A 25,631-nucleotide genomic window follows, 5' to 3' on the forward strand; every position below is an offset into this window, starting at 1 on the left:
CACATAAAGAGAACGGGGGGCTTGGCCTCCCTGATCTAAGATTGTACTGCCTGGCCTTTGAGATGGCTAAATTAGCAAGATACTGGCATGTTACGGAGGACAAAGCAGCCTGGATAGATATTGAAAAGGCAATATCTTCACCTTTTAGATCCATAGAAGTGAAAGGTGAAGTATTGTCCCAAAAAGGGTCTAATATTACAAACCCGGTACTTTTACACTCAAAGGATGTCTGGGTCAGAGCCCACAAAGTGTTTAAACTTACACACACACCATGCAAGGGTATTCATCGCTGTGGGGTAACTCTGGTGTCTGTATTGGGAAGAAGTCTATCTACTGGAAACGCTGGCACTCAAGAGGCTTGAGCATCATTGGCGATTTATTTGAAGATGGTCAGAGCGATTTAACCTGGTGGGAAAAGGTAATTTTTGTAAGTATCTGCAGATAAGGAGTTGCATTACCTCTAAGCCGTACAACATTGCTGAGAATATTGTTACAAATTAGATGAAACTACCACCTGGAAAACATGAAGCCTCATACTTTTATAAATTGGCTAACTCCTCTCTAATGATTCTGAACATATGAAAATGGTTTGGCAGAAGGATCTCGGTAGGGAGATTGAATGTCATAAATGGGCAAAAATTGAGGCTGATTGTGGTAAATACGTGAGAGAAGCTAGGGTTAAATTCACTCAATACAAAATCTTACATAGATATTATTACACACATCTAGATTGTATAGAATGAAACTACTGAATGATGATTTATGCTGGAAATGTAAAGGTGAAATTGGAACCTTTTTTCACTGTATCTGGGAATGTGATCTGGTCAGGCCCTTCTGGACTCAGATTCTTGATACTTTAAGCAATTGGTTTGGTTCAGAAATCCCATCAAGTCCAGAACTGTGTTTATTGGGGGATAAATCTCAAATTCCCAGTATATCCAAAGGTGAGTTCTCTGTTGTCTCCGTGGGCACAATAACGACCTGTCAGATTATTCTTAAGACACTGGAAGACAACATGTGCCCCACGAGTGGAGGACTGGGCCAGTGCAATGGCGGAAATGACATTTTATGAATGTATGCTGAACAGATTAAGTGATAACCTTGGGAGAGGGGCGACCCTTTGGGAAAGGTTTTGGGACTATGTAAAGGTTGGTGATAAATCTGACTAAGATTTGATTATTTACTTGGTTGTTTTAACGGAACCCTGTTATACTGTGATACTTTTGTAATGTGGTCGAATAATCTTTGTTAGTGTTAACCCACTCCCATCGATATACACTGCTCCATCCGTTTGTGCTCATTGGACTATAATGCCGGACTTTGTCTCCAGGACAGTTGTATGTTCCTGTATCTTGACGCAAAATATGTCAGCCATGTATCAAGCCTGTGTAAAATTCAATAAAAGAATCAGAATCAGCTTTATAGTCAGTTAAGTTTACAAATACAAGGAATTTGCTATGGTATTTTGATGCATAACAATAAACACTGCAGGTAGAAAATATAAGAAAGATAAATCTCATCTGGCAGTCTGCTCTTTCTTTGGTCTTTAGGAGTCTTAGATGTGGGCGCTGCCACCTGGTGGTCGGATGTGGTAACAGCGTTCGTTCTGTTTGCATTAACGGTTGAAGATGGCGACCGGAGTCCTTCACAGAGTCGGCGGTGGCCTGGGTCGGGCAAGAAGCAGGGCCCAGTCCGCCGGACAGCTCGTCGTTTGGAGCAGGTCGGCCAGTTATCAGTGTGCTTGTTTAGTAGTCATGTCTGTGGTGCTTCTAGTTCGCTGTTGTGGATTTATTTTGTTGGTTTCCGTAGTGGCGACGATGAGCTTGAGCAAGCTAGCCCGTTTATTGCTAGCCAGCCCTCCGTGGCCTTCAGGTTGAACTTGCATGAAAGCCGCACCTTTTAAAATCCTGTATATTGAACGCCAAAGCTGCGTGTATTTGCTGGTGAAGTTGGAAGAATGCAAGTTTCTGTCATCCTTTGTTATTAAGCATCTCACATGTTCAAGGTCAATTCGGTACTTTATGCAAACAACATGTAAAACATTCTCATAGATGCAGTAACGTTAAGCCATGCACTTTTGTACTGTGACCTGCTGTGTTTCATATACTTTATCATAAGGTGTATATTATGTATTCATCAGAGGCTTCTTATATCTTCTATAAATGAAGCATGTCTGCTGGTATAAATATAATATGTTTATGTGAGTGCAAATCTAATCCAATATCAAGATAGGAGATTCGGAAGCCAGCCTTGACATACATTTATACATGTATAAAACTACATAAAATAATGAGAGAAATCTAATCTGTCCAGTCGTCGTTCATCACGACTCGTCTGTGTTTGCAGGGAGTTGGCAACATCTAGCAGCAGAAACAGACAGGACAGCTGGTTTAAGTCACTGTTTGTGAGGAAAGTTGATCCCAGGAAAGACGCACACTCCAACCTACTGACCAAAAATGAGGAAAGCAACCTGTACAAAATTCAGTGTAAGTTCATAATATCTGCACTTTAAAACAAACAAACCATTTAACCTAAAGTACTGATGAGATTGTTTTTAAAGTACAACTCTCTTTTCAGTCCATAATGTCAAGCCAGAGTGCCTGGATGCATACAACAAGCTCTGGTGAGTGTTTTTTCATATTATTGTCTAAACTGCATACTGTTATTAAGTTGTACTTAAGCAAAAGTACGAACAACAGTTGTAATATGAGACCGGAACAACCCTGTGCGCTGTTGTGCCATGCTGAGTAAAAATAATCCAGAGTAGTCTATTCCTGTGAGGTCATTTACAAGATGGCATAACTTCAACCCTTCACACACATACTTGTAGACTAATTTGGGACTTGCAACATTAGAGAGAAGACACATGACCAGAAAACATGTGATTGTTAAGTGGATTTCGCCTTTAGGCAAGTATCAAATCAACTGTTTTTCAGTATTTAGTTAAATTTGGTGTTTCTCATTCATCACAGTGAGGATGTTTTGCCCTCCATCCATGCTGATAAGTACTACCCCTGTGAGCTGGTGGGCACCTGGAATACCTGGTATGGAGAACAAGACCAGGCTGGTAGGAGTTACTTATATCAACACACAAGACATCTGCATTGTAACATGCCTGTGTGATCTGCACAGTTTGCAAAGCAGCAGGCATGTTATACTGCATGTCCGCACTCATGCTAGTATACCACCAGAAAACCACTGCTATTTGGGAAATTATTAGTGATGTACACCCAGTTTATTCTATGGCAGATCAAACCTACATGTATCTATCCTGTCACGGTTATTTTTAAACCTAAGTGAAGCTACAGTACTGCCTTATATGAGCATTCCTGTTTTCCAGGGTCAGTATTTCTTAATCACATTATGTTGCATTCATTGTTGTCCAGTAGCATGCAATACGGAATTATCGGCTTGATAGTACTTGAATCCTATATCAAATAAAGTTAAAGACTTCCTATTATGCTTTTTGGCCTTTTCCGTTTCCTTTATATTGTTATCGTTTTTTGTGCATGTAATAGGTTTGCAAAGCGGAAAAGCCCAAATTTCACCACAAAGGGAGTTACGATCTCCCACCAAATATACTGTTCCTGAAATGCCTGAAAACAGCTCGATTGTAGTCCAGCTTATACTTCGGTAACCTATCTTTGTCACTCATCATGATGCTCGCCTAGCGGCTAGTGTGGCACGCAATCAAAAACACTGGTGGAGAAACACACTGAGCTGCAGCACACACATTGACGAGACTTCCGCCCACTGCCTCCCCTTACCCCCACCCACCCTACCGAACGTTAGATACCCTTTTACTTTACTTTATGGACATAAAGTAAAATAATTCAGTGTCATCAACAGTTTGTCTGATATAACCCACACAGGCTAAGGAACAGTTCTTGTGAATTTCATGTTGTCTAACCAGCTAATGTTCTAAAATTCTCAGGCTGTAGTTTAGCATGGCATTTTACAAAGACATATACTGTTCAGGCCCACCCTCTCACAAATGCAGAAGAATTATGTCAAAGACTTTAAGTCTGGATGGATGTTTTTTATATATTATTTAATGACCCTGCTTTGACTCAATTTATCTGTTTGTATGATTTAACACTTATGACACCCCCTCCCAGTTCATCTGTGGCGGTACAGAGGAGGATACCCAGCTCTAACAGAGGTGATGAACAAGCTCAAGCAGAACCAGGTAGAGACGCATCTTGTTTGCAGCACCTATTTAGCGCTTCAGAAGAGTGGGTCTAGCCATCAGTCGGAGTAAAGCTTATTGATTGGTGTCCGTCCATTGGCAGGACTTCACAGCGTACAGGAAGGAGCGGGGTAAGATGCTGATGTCTCGCAGAAACCAGCTCCTGCTGGAGTTCAGCTTCTGGAATGAGCCCGTGCCCCGAGAGGGCCCCAACATCTATGAGCTCAGGTCCTACCAGCTCAGGGTGAGTAACAGGCCAGAGAGATTGTAACAATGAGTGATTAATAGTGCTGTAGATGTTTGTGAGTTTGAAAGTGTCCAGTCCGACTGATTGCCTGTCCTGGCCCATACCTCTACTTTGCCAAACACAATCAGCACTTTTACCAACAATCCAAACATTTCTTAAACTGTAATGGGTGTAAGTCAAGTTCATCTTATTTATAGAGCCCCAAATAACAAATTGGCCTCAAGGGGCTTTACAATCAGTACAACATACACCCACAATCTTTAGACCCTTGGTCTGGATAAGGAGAAACTCCCCAAAAAACTTTTTAACAGGCAAGAAGGGAAGAAAACTCAGGCAGAGCAGAGGAGGGATCACTCCTCCACGGACAGACATGCAGTACAGTAGCTTGCAACTTTTGTTTTTTGTCTACTCTATACACATAAAAAAACAATAGTTACAAGATTGCTTTTTAGCAAAAAAGCTTTGTGTTAGAGAACAGAACCTTAGTTTAACTGAGCATAAGGGAATCATAACAGTTTACAGCATAACCTGTTTAATGACACATTGTCAATGTAAAAATATATAAAAATATAAATGACAGAACAAACTAACAGTGTCTTGTAAAGTTAACTGATCACTCTCTTTTTGTGTCATCAGTGTTTGACCACTCAGAGCAAGCAATAGAATAAAATCTTACTTGGTGAACTGCACAGCAGCAGCTGGGTGGGCTTCAGTGCTGTGGGTCACCCACACAGCGGTTGTTACAGAAAGTAATTAGATTAGGTTACTTGTTCACTTCTCCTAGCTCATGATTTCCCATTTAAAGTCCCAGTCAAATGCTTTGCTTCTGTGACCCCTAAATGACCTCTGTGGTGGTCAAACAGTCATCATTTGTGGCATTTCGTCCCACTTGGTCACTCCATAAACAATTTGTATCTGCTTATGGACTTAGATGAAATTGGCAGTCCAGTGGCGCATGATTTTACCTCCTGTCAGTGTTTAAATTGAAGCAGTCGTACTCCTACATAATGCTCGATACTCATCCCACCAGCTCCTGCAGATTGAGTTGTTCTCTCTCATCTGACAGGCAAAACTGTCTCTAGATCAGCGCTTCCTGTGACACGTGATGAATGCAAGCTATTATCCGTCGTCACAGGCTGAGATTACATTGTAGACACAGCAGGGTGTTGTCTTAAGCACCAGGGAATGATTGAAGAAGGGTTCGGTTGTAGTTCTTATTGCAGCTTATCTTCACAATGACAAAATACCATTTATTTGTGTTAATGCATTTACTCTGGAAAGAAGTAGAAAGAGTGATATCAATCTGTCACTCTGACAGCTCCGAATTATTTTTATTCTATAATTCGGAGCTGTCTATAATTTTATTTAATTATTGTTTTATTCTAATAAAGAATGTGCTCTCTTTCAGCCAGGAACCATGATCGAGTGGGGTAATTACTGGTAAGGCAGCCTGAATTCATTTGATTCACTGAGCTGTAGTTACCGAACAGTTGCACTACATGAAACCTTCGCTCATCACAGTGTCATTAATAAGAGCTATTCCACTGAGAGGCACTATGTTGAAGCGGTACTGTCATGCTCTCAAGCCAGGATTCAAATTTAAAGTGGATTATTATGTACACTCCAAATGTGCACACACAATATTTCAGTGTAATAAGCCTGGAAAGATCCACTGCTCGAGCTGTCAGAGCCAACAGGTCAACTTTTATCTTGTGCAATGCACTTGATTACAATTTATTTTAAATGAAGATGAGAACTTTCTGCACACGTGCCTTATTCATTTTTTTTTCTTTGATTGTCTATTAGTGGATTTCGGTGTTGGTCTTTCTATTTGTCTGACCGGTTTAAAGTTAAATCCACTGGGTTACATTTCACAACTTGTTTTGCACTTATGCCAGTGATGTTAAACGTAAAAGACGACTCCAGCGTTACTGAAATGGTGTCAAATCTTCATTATCTTCCTGTTTGAAACATTTGTGGTAATTCCTAACCTCAGTGTGCGTGATTTTATGTATTTATGTAAATATGACTTTAAAACACTTGAATATCATCCAGGCGTTTCTGCTTTGAGACGGCAACATTTCCCTTATCTAAAAATCATAGGGGAATAAAATCACGTTGGATTAAAAAAGACCATGCTAGGACAAGTTTTTTTGTTTGTTTGTTTGTTTTTTTCTCCTGAAGCTACTATTACCTTTCTTATGTTGGCATGTATGCTTACTTTAACCAGTCTTTATTTGAACAAACCTCTATAGCAGGGGTATTCAGTTAGAATTCAAAGAGGTCCAGTTAGAGAAAATTTCCTGAAGCAAAGGTCCGGAACATCAAAACGACTAACTTGCGTTATCATTCAGTACCATAGTACAGTTGTATCAACATATGTTTTTAGTCAACAACGGAATGTCAAATCAAATAATATTTCAGTTTTCACATCAAACTGGAGGGATAATAAATAACTACTCTAATAATAAATTCTAAATTTAAGTAAACTAAAATAAAGTGCCTAATTTTTAGAAAAAATGGAAGTTAAAAGTGTAGCTTGAAGTAATGAAGTGTAGTCTTAACCAATTTTATAATAAACACACAACACATCATAACAAATGAACAGCTGTAATGCCTCCTCTTCTCTTTCATTTCCTCTTACAGAGCTACCACTCCTACTTTCTTGTTCAGTGAGAAACTTGAGCTCCAGCTAGCATTGGAGATCTATGAGATATTCTGGTTTTGAACTGCCCGTGGGAGGAATGTACATGTAAAAATCTGTACATTCTTGATTAAAAGCCATGTGAAATCTCTTTTCCTTTTCGTTTCCTCAATTCGTGTGTTTCCAAAATGTCTGTGGTGAATCTCGCGGACTCGACTCGCAAGCATCGGATTGCACAGATTTGATTGGCTGAGCAGCGTCACATGACACGATTGGCGCACATGCGATTGGTCTGAGTTTCCTGGTCCGCTAAACCAGTACAGTAAATGCTAGAAAAGCTGCGCGGGTTAAAATAGAAACGCTCCGTCACGAGGTAGTAAGTCTCAATAATAAATCGGCTATAGGTCGGCGGTCCAGAGAGGACAGCGGCTGGATCCAGACCGCGGTCCGCCTATTAGTGACCTCTGCTCTATAGTCATGCAAATTATGCCAGCAAATCAATTTAAGTCAATTACAATACAATCTGTGTAGCTGAAGGCTTAGACATCTTCTTCAAGTTACAACAGCACTAAGAACTGGAGCTAGTTTTGAATCCAGACAGTGATTATGATTTGAATAAGTGCATGTTTGCTTTGGGAGGAAAACATGATGGATTTAAGACACTCTGCTCATTCCACATGGACTTGGCCAGCATTACGATTCACAAACATGTGTACAGTAAGTAATGGCATCAGATCTTATGGTTGGATGTGATGTTGTAATGGATAATCACAGCTATAGAAGACTATTGGCGTCTCGCTTACGTTAACAAAACAGACTAAATCCAATTGTGTAAATTAAAAACAGTCCAGAATAAATTCAGAGATGATGGTGCCAGGATTAAGCCTTGGTGTTCTTTGGCTTGCGTTGTGACTGAAGTTGTTCTTGTCTGCAGGGCCAGGGCCATTGGATACCGCCAGCACAACAGAGAAGCTGTGGGAGGGTTTTTCTCACAGATCGGCAACCTCTATATGGTGCATCACCTCTGGGGTACGGTCAAACAGCTTTATGCAAAAGCACCTAGCGACAGTGTCACCATGTGGACTATCGCGCTAGTGCTGAAATCATCAGTAGTTCTACAGAACACCAATCAACAGCCGTTTTGATGATCGATTAAGTCCTTTACAAAGCAAAAATGCCCAAATATTAGCTGTTTCCATTTCTAATTCAATTCAAGTTTCTTTTCTTTGTTCTATATTGTAAATATGAGTTTTGGAACACTGTTTGGACAAAACAAGCTATCTGTATTTGTCACCTGCTCTGAGAAATTTGGGGGGGGGGGGGGGTCTTGAAATCGTATAGACTTACAGCTGCACTAATTTTTAAACAATCAATCAGATGACTACCTGTTATTTCAACTGGCTCACTTGTAGTGAACCCACATAATTTCAACTCAGTTTTTATTTTATGGCCCACAACTTTGTTTTAACTTTCATCTGCGTTTCCAGCAGTAAATGGCTATTACCTGTGAGACAGCTTTGATGAACTTACTTCCTGCACCAAGCAGCACAGAAAGTTAGAGGCTAGCAGGTCAACATAGTGGAGCACTTAGCAGCTAAAAAGAGAGATTTTCCCCTCAGGAGTTGGAGACCAAAACGGAGCGAAAAGCAGAGTCAAAAATAAGTTGTTATAATTAAAACGATTATTCTGTTACTTGGAGCCCTGAATTATGACTCCATGTACTATAAGTGATACAATGTGTTTGATTTGTTGATTGCAGCTTACAAAGACCTTCAGTCCAGAGAAGACACGAGAAATGGCGCCTGGCAGCAGGAGGGCTGGGATGAGGTGGTGTATTACACAGGTGAGCAAAAAACAATCTTTTCTAAACACAAAGTGGGGATGAAAACTGTGACTGAAAACTTAGCTAATAGGCTTACCTAATTTGTCTTGAGTTAGAACATATTTAGCTTTTAGAGCTTACTGAACCTGATCAATATATAAAAGGACTTGAGGACACAGGTCTTAATTTTTCACGTTTCACCTTTCCCCAGTTCCTCTGATTCAGCATATGGATTCCAGGATTATGATCCCAACAAAGGCTTCCCCGCTGCAGTGAAATGAGAAGAGAGCTGGCAGCTGAAGTGGTACCCTTTTCATTTAAATGTTACATCTATCCAGAGCATCACTATCATGCCAAACAACACCCCTTCTCTGTTCTTGTTTTGTTACTTAAAGATGTCACTAGGACAGAGGAGGCAACAATGCCTACCATGTATCTGCAATAATTAAAATAGTTCAAGGCACTTACAGCCCTTACAACACCCAACTTCTTTTTTTGGGGGGGGGGGGGGGGGGTCTGGAGCAGGATGAGTAAAAATGGCCAATTGAAACCTCCTGATGGTCGTTATTTCTGACATGTGGTGCCACATTAAAACTTGTTTATGAAGAGGGCTCTTCGCTAAGTTTAGAACCAGCCAAAGTTACTTGAAAAGACGTAGCTGTATGCGGTTCAAGTGTGCGGAAAAACCGTGCTGCTGAAGCTCACTGCGCAATGCAGTAGCTATTTATTTATTTAATGTAAATTTGGAACATGTTTCAAGTGTGCAGAGAAGTGGCACTTTAATGTAAGCCATGCTATTGCTGAGTGAAGTGAGAGGAAGCCTCTGTATTCATGAAAACGATGAAGTATGATGCAAAATATAAACCTTTTTTTAAATTTAGGTTTATTATAAAGCAAATTTTTGCAAACTACTCCTTTCAGTTGCTCTTATCTGGATGTTTCTAGGGTCCATGTCATGGTGATGTTGATGTTTCATGGTGCTGTGTTTGTGACTATGGCTTGTACTTTTATTCCTGTAAAGACAACATGCCTGGTTTTAAAAACTGTTTTTATCCAACAAGTTTTAAAGGGGCATAAATATCTACGAATGAATAAATCTTATCAGTGGCTGAGTGAATCTGGCACTAAGTGGGCAGTAGTGCTGCTGCATACTGGTATTGTAATATCAGATTTTTATTGTTAAAAAGGAAGCATGCTATCTTTTTGTTCCTCACATCATAGGGGACAGTGTACAGGGACCGACAAAAAAAGCAAACACATTAAAACAGTTCAAATAACGTCTTTCACAGCTGTTTGTTTAATGCTTGTGTTATCTACAGGACTGAAGTCACTACACTCATTGACATGTCTGGTTACAACTCTTCTGCAGAATCAAAACATTGCTAATCATTACACATAATATGCAGGAGTTGTATTAGCTTACCTAAAGGTTGAGATGCAAAAAGTGCTGTAAGACTAAAATATTAACCTCCACACAGACAGTGTTTGGTTATTGTTTTAGTAGCTTAGTATAAAAATCTCCCCATGAAGGTAAAATTGTCATTCATTATTAAAAAAAATGTATTGTGTCGAAGGAAAAATGTACACCTGATGAAACCATCAGAGGCACACTCTTAGGTGCAAATATAAAAGTGTTAAAAATTAGTAACAGTACTCTAAGATCTTTAAATCTTTTCCAGTTCCTTTAGCAGCTCCCCAAAGCTTGTCACGTACCACGAAGACCTCTCCTTCACCTGAGGCCTGATGACATTCCCACCAAATCCAATGAAAGCACTCTGAAGACAAAAGAGAATACTGTAATAATCACACCGTAACTCCAATTTGCTTTCAAGAATGCATATTAACCACCTATTGAATATGCAAATGTGCACACACGAAGGTGAAAACTGGAGACATAAGTGAAAGTTATACTTCTGCGTCAAATCGACGGCGTAGGCTACGGGGCTACGCAGAGGCTACGCCATCGCCTGACGTGCACCTGCTTAAGCAGCGCAACACACAATGTGAACACTTACAGCAGGAGGGCAGGCCTCTAGATCCGTGGCGCCATCGCCGACCATCACTATAGTCTTGAAGCCATATTGTTCCTTCAGCATGCTGATGACCTTTCCTTTTCCACCACTCTCAGCTGTAGGCTGGCTCTCATCAAAACCAGCATACTCTCCTGGAGAAAACAAATTTAGAATTCTGCATTACAGCAAATGACAGGGGCTTTGTGACACTTTAGATAAAGGAAAACATGAATCAGATGGGAAACGATCTCCATTTTAAGACAAACTGAAATATAAAGAAAAAGAATAAATGTGGATATATAGACAACAGAATAAGCATTTTCATTTATTTTCACATTTGATATATATCTGATACATATTTTTTTCCATATAAATTACTTTGTGTATATTTTTTATTTAATCCCATTTCTTTATTCTTTTCCGTATTGCTTTTGCTATTCCTTGAAGGGCCAAGCTATCAATCAACTGGCTTTGGGCGGGCTGGCCGTCACACCACTACCACATTCACACTAGAGACTGACATTTTTTCAGGAATCCTGTGGGTCAGGGGATTCCTGCCGGGTTCCCGCAGGATGGGAAACAATTTCAGTAATCGAGGGACTGGGGTGGGACGGGAAAAAAAGTCAACGGGATCAGGATGGGACGGGAGTCATTCTTCTGGGATGGGACACTATTTTTGTGGGAGCAGTACGGGACAGGAGTGAAAATCCACTCCTGTGACACCCTCTAATTCACACTGCACACATGCAAGTCTGCACTGCATCTACTAGAATATTTGAAAATTACCCGTGGACAAGTAGTAATGTTCAAATAACCAATTTATTTGTTTTTAATCAAAACAGCATCGTACAGTTACATGTAAACTTATTTCTTCCTTGTAGTTGCTCCTCCCATGTTTGTGTACCTTTATTTAATCCAGGCATCTCCTGGTAACCATGTTTAACATCATAACGCTATGAACTGTAGGTAATTTGATTTGACAGCGGGACTGTCTTAAGGTCTCACGGACTTACCGGGAACATCGTGGCCATCGTCCAGTGTGAAGATTGGGATTCAGCCTAGTAAGTAGATGCAGCGCCCTCTAACGCTATTGGTTTACCCTCAAGGCTCTGTCTCAGCACCTGAGACAGAAGGTTTTTGTACACACACTGCCCAACTGGGGGTAGCACCCTCCCCCTGTATAGCCTCAGTGCATGCATTGCTCACCTCCCTTTGAAACTCAACAACAACAACTAGGACCAGCTAGGCTTATGGTTAGGACTAATTTAAGGACTGTATTCAAGGAATTGGGAGTTGCATCCAGGTAACTACCATTTCTATTTCGTACTTGCTCCGCTCTCTAAAAGGGCTCTGCTATTGGTTAAAACCAGAGGCGAAGGCCATAGAGATGAGATGTACCGGCAGCCTGGACCCAAACTTTAAAGGGTAACTTGAGTAGTTTTCAGCCTGAAAACCTGGATTTTCCCATGTTTTCTGTCTGTGACTAATTGGGACAAATAATTTGGAAATTGGTCCAGTATTGAGCAAACGCTTCAGTCGGCAGTAGTGAAGAAGGGCTGCAGCGTAATCCTTGTGGGCAATTGTGCCCCATCAAAGTACGCCGACTATCACTATTAGTGTCTGACAACAGTATGGAAAGGATCCATGAGAGACATTTTTTCGAAGAGTAAGATCCTTTCATTTTAACCAGAAACAGTCGCTACATCGCTTACGTCCAAGCCACCAAACTCCCTTGATAAAAACAGTAATTTAGGTCCAGGTTGAAAAATACCAAAGCTACCCTTAAAGGGGGCCTCATCTATCCACTAATGGCTGATACCCAACTATTTCATACACCTATTCAGACAGACTCTTCCAATGCTCCACACACACACGCCTGTCTTCAGCTCTTACCATTGAAGTAGAACTTGAGCCGGTTGGCGTAGACATGATGCTGAGGAATGTTTAGCTGAGTGGCCACATGTTCAACAATGCAGCGGAAACCACCTGAGATGAGAAACACCTTTATGTTGCGTTGGTGCAGCCGCTCCACAAGCTCCCTGGATGAAGATAAATAGCCACACTCAAATTAGATGGATGCAATTTTTAATTATATTTTTGTATAGTAAAATCTACTTTGGACCAATGGGCCTCAATCACCCAACTATGGCTAGGCAGTTTTGTACTAAAACCATGCGCACACACATATTTACAAGTTGATGTGAGTAAATAAGCACCTATGCATAATATGCACAAATGAACAGGAAAGGCTTGAAATGCTAAATGCATGTATAGCATTAATTCTATCATAATAATGTTGAGGGTGTTATTAAACAAAACATTCTTGTTTTATGCATTTTTTAAATTCTAATCTTTTTTATTTTTTAAAATGGCCGCAACAATTAAGGGGTCACATTATGCTCATTTTCAGTTTCATAATTTTAATTACTGGTTGTACCAGAATAGGTTTACATTGTTTAATTTTCAAAAAACACTGTCATAATGCACATTGCTGCAGCACCTCTTTTCACCCTGTGTGTTGAATGCTCCGTTTGGGGAGTGAAGCACTTCACGTGACGTCACATTCCAGGGAAAACGCTCCCTTGGAGGGCAAAAAAGACGTTATTTCCGCTGCAGGCAGCAAGTGACACACGGCTACTTTTTCGTTGCCAAAATGCTGGATGGTTGTTGTGCTTTCGGATGCACTAGTTGTGGAGGAGACAAACCTGGGCTGTGTTAGGTGATGGATTCCCCACGAGGTAAACATAAACTTTACTGCAGTCGAGCGGCGGCAGGGACGTGTCGGTTTTTAACGGTAGAAATACGGCAGTGGATGCTGTAATATTATATGGATCGTATATGCCCAACACTTGCAGTTTGTGTTCATCTCTTTTTTTCCTTAGGTTGAGAGGTGATCCAAATAAAATTTGACTGCTTTTGCAGCGTCTCTAGGGGGGAGTCGCGGTGTGAGCCGCTATGTTGGTCTGTTGTTTTGCCCTCCAGGTCACCGCGCATGTCACGTGACTGAAAACTATGACTTAGATCTTTGTTTGCACATGCGGAGTACCTAGTTAAGAGCTACTAGCCAATCAGAAGCAGAGTGGGGCTGATCCTGACAAGCAAGGCAGTGTGTTTCATAACAAAAGCCGCTTCAGCTGGTAACCACGGCTTCGGTTCAGCCAGTCCAAGCCTGCCTGTCATTAAAATTTAGGTGTACTGGCTGCTAGGCGAGCATTATGGCCCATGTTACAAAGTAATGCAGATCTTCTAATATTACTACTACTACTCTCGTTATGGCTTATACAGTGGGGAGAACAAGTATTTGATACACTGCTGATTTTGCAGGTTTTCCTACTTTCGAAGCATGTAGAGGTCTGTAATTTTTATCATAGGTACACTTCAACTGTGAGAGACGGAATCTAAAACAAAAATCCAGAACATCACATTGTATGATTTTTAAATAATTATTTTGCTGGGATGGTGTTCTTGGGGTTGTACTCATCCTCTATTTTTGTCTCATCAGACCACATGACCTTTTCCCAGTCTTCCTCTGGAAGATCCAGATGGTCATTGGCAAACTTCAGACAGGCCTGGACATGCACTGGCTTGAGCAGGGGGACCTTGCGTGCGCTGCAGGATTTTAATCCATGACGGCGTAGTGTGTTACTAATGGTTTTCTTTGAGACTGTGGTCGCAGCTCTCTTCAGGTCATTGACCAGCTCCTGCCGTGTAGTTCTGGGCTGATCCCTCACCTTCCTCATGATCATTGATGCCCCACGAGGTGAGATCTTGCATGGAGCCCCAGACCGAGGGAGACTGACTGTCATCTTGAACTTCTTCCATTTTCTAATAAGTGCGCCTTGTTGCCTTCTCACCAAGCTGCTTGCCTGTTGTCCTGTAGCCCATCCCAGCCTTGTGCAGGTCTACAATGTTATCCCTGATGTCCTTACACAGCTCTCTGGTCTTGGCCATTGTGGGGAGGTTGGCGTCTGTGGACAGGTGTCTTTTATACAGGTCACAAGTTCAAACAGGTGCAGTTAATATAGGTAATGAGTGGAGAACAGGAGGGTTTGTTAAAGAAGAACTAACAGGTCCGTGAGAGCCGGAATTTTTACTGGTTGGTAGGTGATCAAATACTTATGTCATGCAATAAAATGCAAATTAATTATTTAAAAGCCAAAAAATGTGATTTTCTGGATTTTTGTTTTACATTCTGTCTCTCACAGTTGAAGTGTACCTATGATAAAAATTACAGACCTCTACATGCTTTGTAAGTAGGCAACCTGCAAATCAGTAGTGTATCAAATACTTGTTCTCCCCACTGTAGATATCTATTGTGTTTTTTTGTTATCCTTAACCTTTCCTCTCCTATACTCCTTATGTTAGTCCATCCACATTTACTAGGGTTTAGGTCAGAGCTGCGAGATTGTTTAGGTGTTTTCGTCTCTTGTTGTTCCTCCCCTCTCATGGAATGTTCATTCAAGGTCGAGAGGATCTCTGTTCCCCAAAACATAGAAACTAGACTGTAAATGATGATGCTCGGGGCCAGACGCCCGAAGCCGTCCTAGGCGGCAGGTCTCTGGACCAGCTGTATGTGTTTTAGTACTTCTGTTTATTCTCTTTTGTTAAATAAATTCTTCAAAAACAACGGTTGGTTGTAACTCTTATTTGCTCAACCCCTCACCAGGAATATAATTTCCACGACAGGTTACAGAATAAAGGCTGTACAACAATCCAGCTTTTTTCCAGGCAGTTCAGGAGCAGTGTGTTTTCTGTGGGAGATGGTAACTCCCTTTGGCATATCCTGTGCATACCAATATTTCTGTAATTTTTGGCTGAATCTTCATACTCACCTGATGCCTGGAGTCAGCTGAGGCGGGTGGTCTGTTATCAGTTTGTTCACCTGTTCTCTGGAGCATCGGATGATGGAAAGACGCTCAGTCAAGGCTGTTTTAAATATCATTGAGCCTCCCATAGCTTTGCGAGTCCTGACAAGTAGAAACAGCAAAAGACTGCATTATTTTTTGCAGGTGAAAAGTGTACTTTTCAGGTATGTTCAACCCCTTTAATGAGACACCGACAGCATTTACAAACATACATTTCTGTGACTGCATCCCCCACACCACAAAACTTAGCGAGTTCATCTATGCCTTCTTCTTTGATAACTGTGCTGTCCACATCGAAACAGACCGCTTCTGCTCTCCGGAAGAGTTCCTTTGTCTGTGAAAGTGTTGCCATTTTGCTGGAAAAAGAAAAGCACACAGTGTAAGACAAATGTAACAACAGAAGGACTTACAACTCTGATGATTGGCATAGATTGCAGGATATGGGTGTCAGGCAATTTTGGGAAGTCATTGAGGGTACATCTAGTCATTTGTTTGGTCCTGAGAGAGGTCTGTGATTTTTCCCAGCAGTTGCACACTGTTTAACTAACCAGCATGCAGCGGATGTCTTCAACCCAGTGAAGCAGCAAATACATCCATTGACTAAAATACCCATGTGCAAGCGTTTCTGCATCGATGGAGCTCATCCCAAATAAACACGTGTCTGTCCCCGGCAGATCATGTGAAACAAACAAAGCGTTGCATAAGTTAAAGCCTGCCTAAACAAACCATATGAGAGAGGCCATTATGGACATCCTCTGCCTGTATTGCGTCACCCCCGGGTAACGTTACACTACCATAGACTGTACACTACAGAGGACCGACCGCAGGTGGGGGGAGCAAGACCCAAAACAAACGTGTAGACGATGAATCTGTAGCTAAAATGTCCAGCGTTTACGTTACTAATTGTTAGGTAAAGGAGGATTTTACCTGTCCGGTGCAGATTTGAGTGCATCACACACACTCTGTTCAAGCGTCGAGCAAAGGGGAACCACTCAAGCTGCAACACCAGGCTAATGTCTTCGTAATAATAATAAAATGCACAGGTTGTGCTCTGGCACTTACCGGTACAGGCAGCGTTGATAAGGCACTAACAGCAGCCTCTGCATTCGCCGACCCACAGTGCTCACTGATGAGGAAGAGAAGAGCTGAATGGTGGACCAATCAGAGGGAAGCCGGTGAGGGACCGCCCCCCCCAGGACCGTTCCATGACGTCATCAACGGTCAGCTGACGGCAAATTTATGCTAACTGTATAGACTGTATATAAAGGCTAACAGTGACGTGCTTTACATTTTTTTTTTTTTTTTTACAACTGCTTACACACGTTTTCATAAACGATGTCTACTTTTTTCAAAACTCTACACACAGTTCCCCAAACTGCTCACACAAAATGCAAAATGTCCTTCCAAATGAAACACTGCATTCAAAATGCCTTAAAAACTTCCCAAAATGAAGCATTGGCCTCAGATGGCAAACACTTTTTTCATAATAGTAGCCTAAATTATTGGATATATCATTTACACACACTTGTTCTAAATCTGAAGCTCATTTGTCTTTCATAGGCTTATGTGTACATTTCCATACAATGCTCTAGAGTGAAAATAATCTGCTAAGAGCTGCTGAAAAGTACATTGTAAACACCAGTACAATGTTGAAACAGCAAATATTTATTTGGCAAAACATTACTGTTGTAACAGTAGCAAAGTGTAAAATATATACACAGCATACAAGAAAAGGAAACCATAAACATATACAAACTAAAAATATATTTTTTACTTTTATTGCTAAAAATTAACATTTATTTTACAATACTATACTGCTGAAATAACCGTTCTACTTTCTGAAGGTTCAAATTATGGATGCCGCTTTAAAGCAACTCAAGTTGGGCTGGTCTCTCAGTCCAACTTCTCTCATTGTCAACCTGATCATTAAGTGTGGCCCTGATCTCATCAATGATGGCTCTCTTTCCTTCTCTTCTTTTCTCCTTGAACTTGTCCTCGTTGTCGTCCCCTGCCTCTCCCTCCTACTCCCCTTGCTCTCTGTCCATTGTTGGCATCCATTGTTCAAAGCAGGTAATCTGACCTTTGACCTATGTATAGGTTTAGTGTATAGTAAAGCAGTGATTAGTTATTGATCAGTTAAGCAGTTAGTGTTTGCACATGTGAGGAGTGGCTGTGTGACCTGGTGAATACGTGTAGCAATTTGATTGGTTGTGTTTGGAAAACAAAAGCAGGTCACTTCCTGTTAGATTTTTGTGTCTTAGGTAGAGAATTGTGTGTAGTGTTTTGAAAAAAGTGTTTTATGCGATTGAAAACTCAGTGAAAGGCTGAGAAATAGCTTATGGTTTTGGAGATTTGAGATGAGGTTTTGCTCTTTAAGTGAGACGTTTCAAAGATTTTGTGTGTAAGCAGTTGTAAAAAACTGTAACGGGTTACATTTCATTAGTTATCCTTAAAATAACTGTATCAAAGTAGGTTTGCTGTTACTGAAGCAGAAGTTTCAGTTCCAACTTAAAGGGTCTGCAAACTGGTCTATAGGCCTACTGGTCCTGGACTACAACCAGTTCAATTTATTGTTGCATTAGGCCTATGATTGTACAACATTCTAACATTTTATAGTACATCCAGTCAGGAGAATTATTAGATTTCTTAAGTGTAATTAGCTTGCCCAGCACAGCCGAGCTAGATAATAGGGTTATGGTTAGGATAGATGGCAGAACCAGATCATGACAAGGGTTTCAGTAGGGAACCTTTACTGGTGGGATTGAAAGAGGAAAAGAAGTGGATTGGGTACACGGGTTTAAACAGTAGCCTGGCCTATTCAGGTTTTAATGAAGAAACATGCTAATGATCATACTTTTATAAGAGCCTTTCCGGTCCTGATTTTCTTTTCTTTTTTTCTTCACCTTAAAAATGTTTTCTGGTTCATATCTGTTTTACGTGTCTTTTTATTATAAAAGCACTTTGTGCTAATTGATTTTGTAAAGTAAACTATAAATAAAGATTATTATTAGGCCATATATATTTCTATTTATAAAGCATATGATTATTGTGATGCGTGATTCAATGGTTTAGCAAGTTTGGTTAAGACGCCTTTTAAAATCCAACCTAAAAGCATGATAAAGTAGGCCTTCACAAATCTAGCCTACTTGAGTAACAGTACACCACAGATACCCTTGCTAAATATTACTACACTAAAAGTATAAGTCTTCGATTTAAATTTCTACTTGAGTCAAAGTACAAAAGCACTTTTAAAAATATAGAAGTAGGCTATCAAAAGTAAAAAGTAGCCTATGCTTATGTTTGTTAGGGGTTGCTGACATGAAACATAGAATTTCAAATACAGTAAGCTAACTTTCCTATTTTTTAAATGACATTCATTATTAACAGGTTGCCTATTCAATAAGAATTTAAGTTACTCAGTTACGTGTGTGTTTGTGTCACCGGTAGACAAAGTATTCAGATTCTTTACTTAATGAGCTGAATGTTAAAATATTATATATTATTACTCATGCATAAATGTAAAAGAAGGATTTTATTGTAGTTGTTTAAGGGGAGCCCATTTTTAACTATTTTGTATTGGAATGCAAATAATGATTATTTGAATTATGGATTAATTTACTGATTATTTTCTCCATTAATCGATTTTTGAAATTCTGAAAATAGTGAGAAATGCCACCCAAAGTTACACCTTCACAATGCTTGCTTTGTCTAGCTAACTGTATAAAGCTCAAAATTATTACAAATAACTAAAGGAAAAGGATGGAACCATGAAATATTTTTACATGAAAAATGTCTAAAAAGGATCAAACTTGTTTGTTAATTTCACTGTCTATCTAATAATAGTGTCTGTACTAAATGGTTGGTTAGTTTAATTTCTATCAAAACATGTTTTATTAAGATGTAATGTGTTGTGTGTAAAAAATCTTCATTTGTAAAGCAACTAGTAACTTAAGCTATCAGACAAATGTAGGGAAGTACAATATCTCCCTCTAGGTGTAGTGGAGTAGTAGCAGAAAGTCGCACGAAAAGAAAATGCTCAAGTGAAGTACAAGTAACTCAAATGTATACTTAAGTACAGTACTTGAGTAAATGTACTTAATAACTGTCCACCACTAAAAGTAAAGTGGGCATCTTTCAAAGAAATTATGCTCAGAATAATTTTTTCTGTCAACAGAAGGTGGCGGTAATGCGCGCAGAGATGTTTCCAACCGGCACAAAATGCTGCAAATAGACGAAGAAGAATGCTAACTGGACAATCCACGTTGAAGTCGGTGGAGAGCAGGGCGGTGATTTTAAGTTGTGAAAATAAGATGGACTCGGTCGTCCAGGTTCCTGTAAAAAGGAACCAGCGTTGAAATCGAACAATGAACATTTGAGGCCGCAGCTCAGCGCAGGTATGTTTTACTTGCTAGATTCAGGCTGAACGTCTTTGGTTAACATCAGGTGTGGGATATGAACGTGGAGAGCACGTGGTGGCACCTGGGAGTCTGATGGACATTTGCGCTGTAACCCCAAGACATTAATACCCTAAATACTCGTGTGTATGGACATGGTGTTGAAGTGTAATCAAGCTTCTGTGTAGTGAGATAGGTCCAGTGTGTTAGGAGGGTTAAGTTGTGCTGCAGGGCCTAAAAACTTAACGCTACAGTGAAAGAAAATCTACTTTGGTGTGTATAAAATATATAGTTATGCTCAATGTGTTAACATGTTTCTGTACCCCTGTTTTGTGATCATTTCACATGATAGATACATTGGAGGAGATGACCTGACTCATCACGGAGGAGCTCCCATCCGGACTCACACAGACCTCCATGTGGGGAGGTGAGGAGGTTCATGATACTGGAAGTTGCACATAAAGCTGGGAAGTAATTGAACAGCACAATTAAAATATGTTCCTTTCTAAGGGTCTAAAGCACAAAATATGGTGGAGGGCCTTGCCTCTGCCAAGCCACACGTGTCTAAATGAATGTTCATGCATCTCATACTTCACTAACTTAAACGTGTGAGGAGCCAAAACAACCCTTGAAATGGTATGCTCTTTGTCTACATTTTAAAAACAAGCACTCAAACGTCATAACAACACATGCAACATGCATGGCAGAATTCTGTATTACTCTTGAAATAGTAAATGCAGTCAGACACCATGCTAAATCATAGTTTTCACACACTGACTCAACAACTGGATAAGAGCGCTAACCATGTGCCTCATTCTTATGTCAGAGTGAATACAGAAACATGTGGCTGCCTTGAATATGTGACAGGGCTTTGCATATAAATATATCTTACTAGGCTGCAACTATTTTCATTTATTGATTAATCATACAAGCATATTCATTTAGATAAGTCCACTTTATAAAAAGTTAAACTGACAGTATTTGAATTTATGAAGCTGTAACCACCATATGTGATAGTTGCTTGGATTATGACAATAATTGTTCAGCGCTACAGTCTTAATGCCTTTAAAACTCTTTTCTTGTTTCTGTGAGAATACACTAGCTCAATAAAATATTACATCAGCAGACAAATTCATCTCACAGCCTGTATTATAATTTTTTGTTCCAGCAGTTGTGGATATTGGTGGAGAAGCACAGTACTGCAGGCTCTGTCATGTGGCTGGTGGTCACACTAGTCCAAACAGATGGGACTGATACGACGGACAGAGAGAGGCCCGAGGACGGTACGTTTGTACACACAGTTACGCAATGAAAAAGTTCTGTCTGAGGCATGGAAGAATTCTGTTCCAGCTGCTCTGTGGTGGATACAGTCAGACACCATGCAAAAGCATCGTCTCATTTCTGCTAAATGACTGGATGAGTGCTTCCCTCTGCCTCATCCAACTGTACAGGAATGAGTACAAGATGTATTTGGAAAGACGCTGCCCTGCAAGAAATCCTGTTTTGTTTTTTTTATAAAAGTTTTTCTGTTCACTCAATTCTGCAGGTCAACTAGTGGCCACTTCTGATGCAGGAACATGAGATAAAATTGGCAAGTCCTTCCCTCCTGGTAAGAACATGAAAATTGAAGTCAAAATAATTGTCATACTTGGTTATCCAAGGAAGGTTAAAATCAAGGGTGACTGGGCAACCAGAGACTTTAACCTTCACTGGATAACTTTGACCTGGATGACTGATAATCTTCAGATATCACACTTTGTGATCTGTTTAACTCTAAATACAGTTTTATTTATTCATATTTTTTTTTCTACCCACAGCTCCACATGGAAAAGCAGCGTTAGACGTTCAATGATTGTTTATACTTGAAAGATGATGTGAATGTACTTCACTCTTCTGTTTATAATAAACCTGTAACTGTGTTCAAATGGGTCTTGTGTATTAGCTTTTTCCATTAGGCTTTAAGTTGTTGGACAAAGACACAGAAAAACGTAGTCCAGATCATTTTAAAATATAAAGTCGGTATGTTTCTTATAACAGGATGTGGATTTTAAAGCTGGAGTGCAGGATTTGAACACGTAAATATACGTCCATTACATTCAAGCCCTTACCAAAAGAGTTCACGCAATGCTTATTAAGCCCATCACTGCCAGGTAAATCTGTGTATTTCTAGTATACGGAGTTTTCAAATCCGGTGTCTGTGGCAACATTCCCCATAGACTGTATGACAGGCCCACGGTGGCATAGTGGTAGTGATGCCTTTTATGCCAACCAGGAATGATTGGTTTGGCAGAGTTGAAGGGGAGGAGTGACCGTAGTGATGGCAACAGCTTATTGGCAAGTATATCTGTGTCAGAGCCATCAGAAGCACGTGTCGGCAATGTTGTGTAATTACACTCAATGTCAGAAAGAGACGAAGTTCTTCACGGCAGGTTTAAATTAAACGCACATTTTAATAAATAAATCCATAGCATACATTTTAAAGTGCTGCTATCTTTCCTTGAAGCCGTTACCAGTACAGTAATTAATTGAGTGCATATTGCATAATTTTTAAATGGCCACATGGTGCACAAATGTGTAAGTAACTACCATTTCAAATACACAGGTTTACTTTAATATTAGCTAAATTATGTAGGTTCTTTCCAGAAGTTTTGCTTTGGCTGCTGTTTTCATCAATATTTCATACAAAAAGAGGGGGAAACCTTGTGTCCACATCTGTAATATGGACATTGTCTTAAAGACACAATCTTGTTGATAACATATTATAGTGGCTGATGGCTTAAAGAAAAAACAAAATTTTCAGAGGATAGAAAGTGTTGAACAGTGGTGTTGTGGCGGATGTCTTGTTTGCCGCACTTAGTGAGGTGGTGTTGAGGGAAATCAATCCTACTGTAATAACCAATGTGGCCTTTCAAAATTCTAAATTCATGAGCAAAGTATGCTCTCCACATTAAAGACAAACGTGTCTTGCATTAGGTGGTTATGTTTTACACGACGGAGAAGAGTACAAAAAGTCTCTCAGAGTAGGAGTGCATCCAGCAGATCCGTCCTGAGTAACATGCTCGTTACCAGATGTGGTGGACCGGCTCGTCTGCCTCAGTGGCCAGCGTCAGCAGGATGGCTTTGGGAGTGTTCTCAAAAAGTGCTGCTCTGTTCTGAGTTTGGCCCTTCTTGACCCAGTGGCCGTAGATCTTGAATGCGCACGCGTCAATGAGCTTGCGAATGGGCTTTACAGCATACGGGTCACTCTGAATCACGTCCTTTGTGACGGGCTTGGCACGGCGGTAGTTGCAGTAGATTCTCATTGTGGCGAGAACAGTCATGCAAATGACCTGAAGGAGAAAGTTAAGGGAAAGTTCACAGGTGCACATTAAAAAAACCTAAACCCATGGACCTCTGACGTTAGAAGTCTTCTAAGGAATGTGTGTGAGTGTGAAGACTGTGCTTTATTGACATCTTTCTTACCCTTCTATTCGTTTTGCTGCACCTGCAACTAAATGTTATTCTTAAGTATGCGGTAAGTGTTGGGGTTGATGTCCTATCTTCCAGGGAACCATTTGTTGTCTTTCATTTTAGTGCACAAAAATTTCATTTGAAAATGTACCTGCAGAGACTTGTTTTATAAGAAACTACAATGGCCAAACTTAAATAAGACATTAGCAAATATCAAATCAGGCAAATAAATACAAGACAATGCTGTTTATAAATGATACATTGTGAAATAATCTTTGGGAAATATTTAAATTAAATTTTTGGGTGGTTTAGCAGTTATATCCCTCTGAAACCTGGCCTTGTTGTGCTCAAGGACACTCTAATGTGACACTGGATTGCCTTCTCTCAAAGATCATTAAGATTTGTTTCCAGTGAAGCCAGAAAATCTAACGAATTGTTGCCTTTGGGTCAACTTACAGGCATGGCCGTGTTTTGACACATTGGAAGGTAGGAAATAAATCTAAATGTTTAGGGTACGCTGTGTGCATGTGAATGTAACTGAGAATCTCACCTTGAAGCGCCTGTATGGAGTGAACTCTCGTACTTCATCCACCACATACTGGGAAAAGAATGAGTGGTTGAGAACATCGGTAGCTGTGAATCGCTGCTTTGGGTCCACCACCAGCATCCGAGAGATCTGAGGACACCACATAGAGAGTTTTATTCATTCTTAATTAAAACCTTACTGCAGCCTCAAATTTTGACGTCACTAATTGTCATAAGTGATATCAATACTTAGTCCAGGTTGAAAGGGCAAGCTGTGTTTAATAATTTTATTCTTTTATTTTGTTTACATAACCCAACTAGCAAAAGTCAGGGTGAAAAACAGCCTACCAAATCTTTAACGGTGTCTGAGCGGTCTTCCCATTCTGGAGATGAGAAGTCGTAGCTCCCGGCCAAGATCATACGTAGCATCAGCATCTGTTTCCTGTGCCAGAAGGGCGGAGAGCCTGCAAGCAGCGTGTACATGATCACCCCTGAACTCCATCTGCAGGCATGAACCAGAGGAAAATCAAACTCACAACGTGTGAGTTTTCATGTTGTACACAAGCTTACAGACACAATAGTCTGTGTACAGTGAGTTGAATATAGTTTTGACATTGCTGCTGCATTTGTACATTGGCTTTCTTTCTACTGCGCCGAGTGGTTTTTGTCTGCACACTCACATGTCGACTGCAGCACCATATCCTGCGTGCCCTGCGTCCATGGAGCACGCGATGATCTCAGGAGCGAGGTAACCAGGGGTCCCACACACCTCTGCATTACACACACGTCAAACTTGTGAACTTTCAGAACCCACAAAGCTTATAAAATGTTTCACCACTTGGGCTCTAGCAGAAAATAAAGATTTTTCTTTTTGTGAAAAGGGATCTGTTGTCAGCATTTCTGAGAGTGCAGTTTAATCTGAGGGGTATAGGCGGGAAGACTATAGGAATGGTCAAATGAAGCATACTATTACTTCAATAGAAGTACTGTGGAATTACTTTTTGAAAACTACACAAATGAAAGTTGCTCTATTGAAGATAACTTCAAGAATGAGGTCATGTAAAAGGGCTAACGTCACATCCTCCTGACCATGACCATCCTAATAAGATAATAGATCATCAAAGGACGTTAAAATCAAGGGCAACTGGACTTGGTTGGAGATACTTGAAGGCGTTTCACCTCTTATTCAGGAGGCTTCTTCTGTTCTGATTGACTGGCAGGGAGTCCCAGGTATTTACAGTGCCTTGCGAAAGTATTCGGCCCCCTTGAACTTTTCGACCTTTTGCCACATTTCAGGCTTCAAACATAAAGATATAAAACTGTAATTTTTTGTGAAGAATCAACAACAAGTGGGACACAATTATGAAGTGGAACGAAATTTATTGGATATTTCAAACCTTTTTAACAAATAAAAACTGAAAAATTGGGCGTGCAAAATTATTCAGCCCCTTTACTTTCAGTGCAGCAAACTCTCTCCAGAAGT

General features: G+C 40.3%; 3 protein-coding genes, 1 long non-coding RNA gene and 2 other non-coding genes across 12 annotated transcripts in view; 4 read left to right on the top strand and 2 right to left on the bottom strand.

Annotated features, from left to right (window-relative positions):
- The first annotated feature begins 1,562 nt into the window (after window positions 1-1,562).
- On the top strand, window positions 1,563-10,179 carry LOC123985770 (protein NipSnap homolog 2-like). The gene is made up of 10 exons (XM_046073632.1): window positions 1,563-1,720; window positions 2,347-2,486; window positions 2,578-2,623; window positions 2,973-3,067; window positions 4,119-4,189; window positions 4,293-4,433; window positions 5,845-5,876; window positions 8,015-8,109; window positions 8,840-8,923; window positions 9,114-10,179. Exons 1-10 carry the CDS (start codon window positions 1,629-1,631, stop codon window positions 9,176-9,178), a joined length of 861 nt encoding a protein of 286 aa, XP_045929588.1. The 5' UTR covers window positions 1,563-1,628; the 3' UTR covers window positions 9,179-10,179.
- psph (phosphoserine phosphatase) lies at window positions 10,177-16,991 on the bottom strand. 3 transcript variants are annotated; one of them, XM_046073633.1, is made up of 7 exons: window positions 16,842-16,991; window positions 15,992-16,135; window positions 15,747-15,881; window positions 13,415-13,495; window positions 12,808-12,953; window positions 10,918-11,066; window positions 10,177-10,677 (listed from the first exon to the last, which is right to left on the bottom strand). In XM_046073633.1, the coding sequence occupies exons 1-7, from the start codon at window positions 16,883-16,885 to the stop codon at window positions 10,567-10,569; spliced, it is 810 nt and encodes a 269-aa protein (XP_045929589.1). In that variant the 5' UTR covers window positions 16,886-16,991; the 3' UTR covers window positions 10,177-10,566. The 3 variants fall into 3 exon arrangements, with proteins under 3 accessions (XP_045929589.1, XP_045929590.1, XP_045929591.1); XM_046073634.1 differs by lacking the exon at window positions 16,842-16,991 and adding an exon at window positions 16,707-16,832; XM_046073635.1 differs by lacking the exon at window positions 13,415-13,495.
- On the top strand, window positions 13,434-22,092 carry LOC123985775. 4 transcript variants are annotated; one of them, XR_006828745.1, is made up of 8 exons: window positions 13,434-13,652; window positions 16,900-16,999; window positions 19,954-20,173; window positions 20,526-20,600; window positions 20,684-20,809; window positions 21,342-21,456; window positions 21,720-21,782; window positions 21,991-22,092. It is a non-coding gene; the product is annotated as an uncharacterized LOC123985775 (long non-coding RNA). The 4 variants fall into 4 exon arrangements; XR_006828743.1 differs by having other exon boundaries at window positions 13,439-13,652; window positions 21,345-21,456; XR_006828744.1 differs by lacking the exon at window positions 20,684-20,809 and having other exon boundaries at window positions 13,441-13,652.
- Window positions 20,872-21,012, top strand: LOC123986693. Its single transcript, XR_006828952.1, has one exon. It is a non-coding gene; the product is annotated as a small nucleolar RNA SNORA15 (small nucleolar RNA).
- Window positions 21,502-21,638, top strand: LOC123986694. Its single transcript, XR_006828953.1, has one exon. It is a non-coding gene; the product is annotated as a small nucleolar RNA SNORA15 (small nucleolar RNA).
- Window positions 22,093-22,603: 511 nt separating the features above from the next.
- LOC123985769 (phosphorylase b kinase gamma catalytic chain, skeletal muscle/heart isoform-like) overlaps window positions 22,604-25,631 on the bottom strand; it is an 11,089-nt gene continuing 8,061 nt past the window's right edge. For both annotated transcript variants that reach the window (XM_046073630.1, XM_046073631.1), the window contains exons 7-10: window positions 24,829-24,919; window positions 24,497-24,650; window positions 24,174-24,299; window positions 22,604-23,502 (exon numbers count right to left, since the gene is read on the bottom strand). In XM_046073630.1, the coding sequence (XP_045929586.1) occupies window positions 23,236-23,502; window positions 24,174-24,299; window positions 24,497-24,650; window positions 24,829-24,919 (638 nt within the window). In that variant the 3' untranslated portion in view covers window positions 22,604-23,235. The remainder of the gene's footprint in view (window positions 23,503-24,173; window positions 24,300-24,496; window positions 24,651-24,828; window positions 24,920-25,631) is intronic.

Source organism: Micropterus dolomieu, linkage group LG17, assembly GCF_021292245.1.
Source record: "Micropterus dolomieu isolate WLL.071019.BEF.003 ecotype Adirondacks linkage group LG17, ASM2129224v1, whole genome shotgun sequence".
In the NCBI taxonomy this organism is placed as follows: domain Eukaryota; kingdom Metazoa; phylum Chordata; class Actinopteri; order Centrarchiformes; family Centrarchidae; genus Micropterus; species Micropterus dolomieu.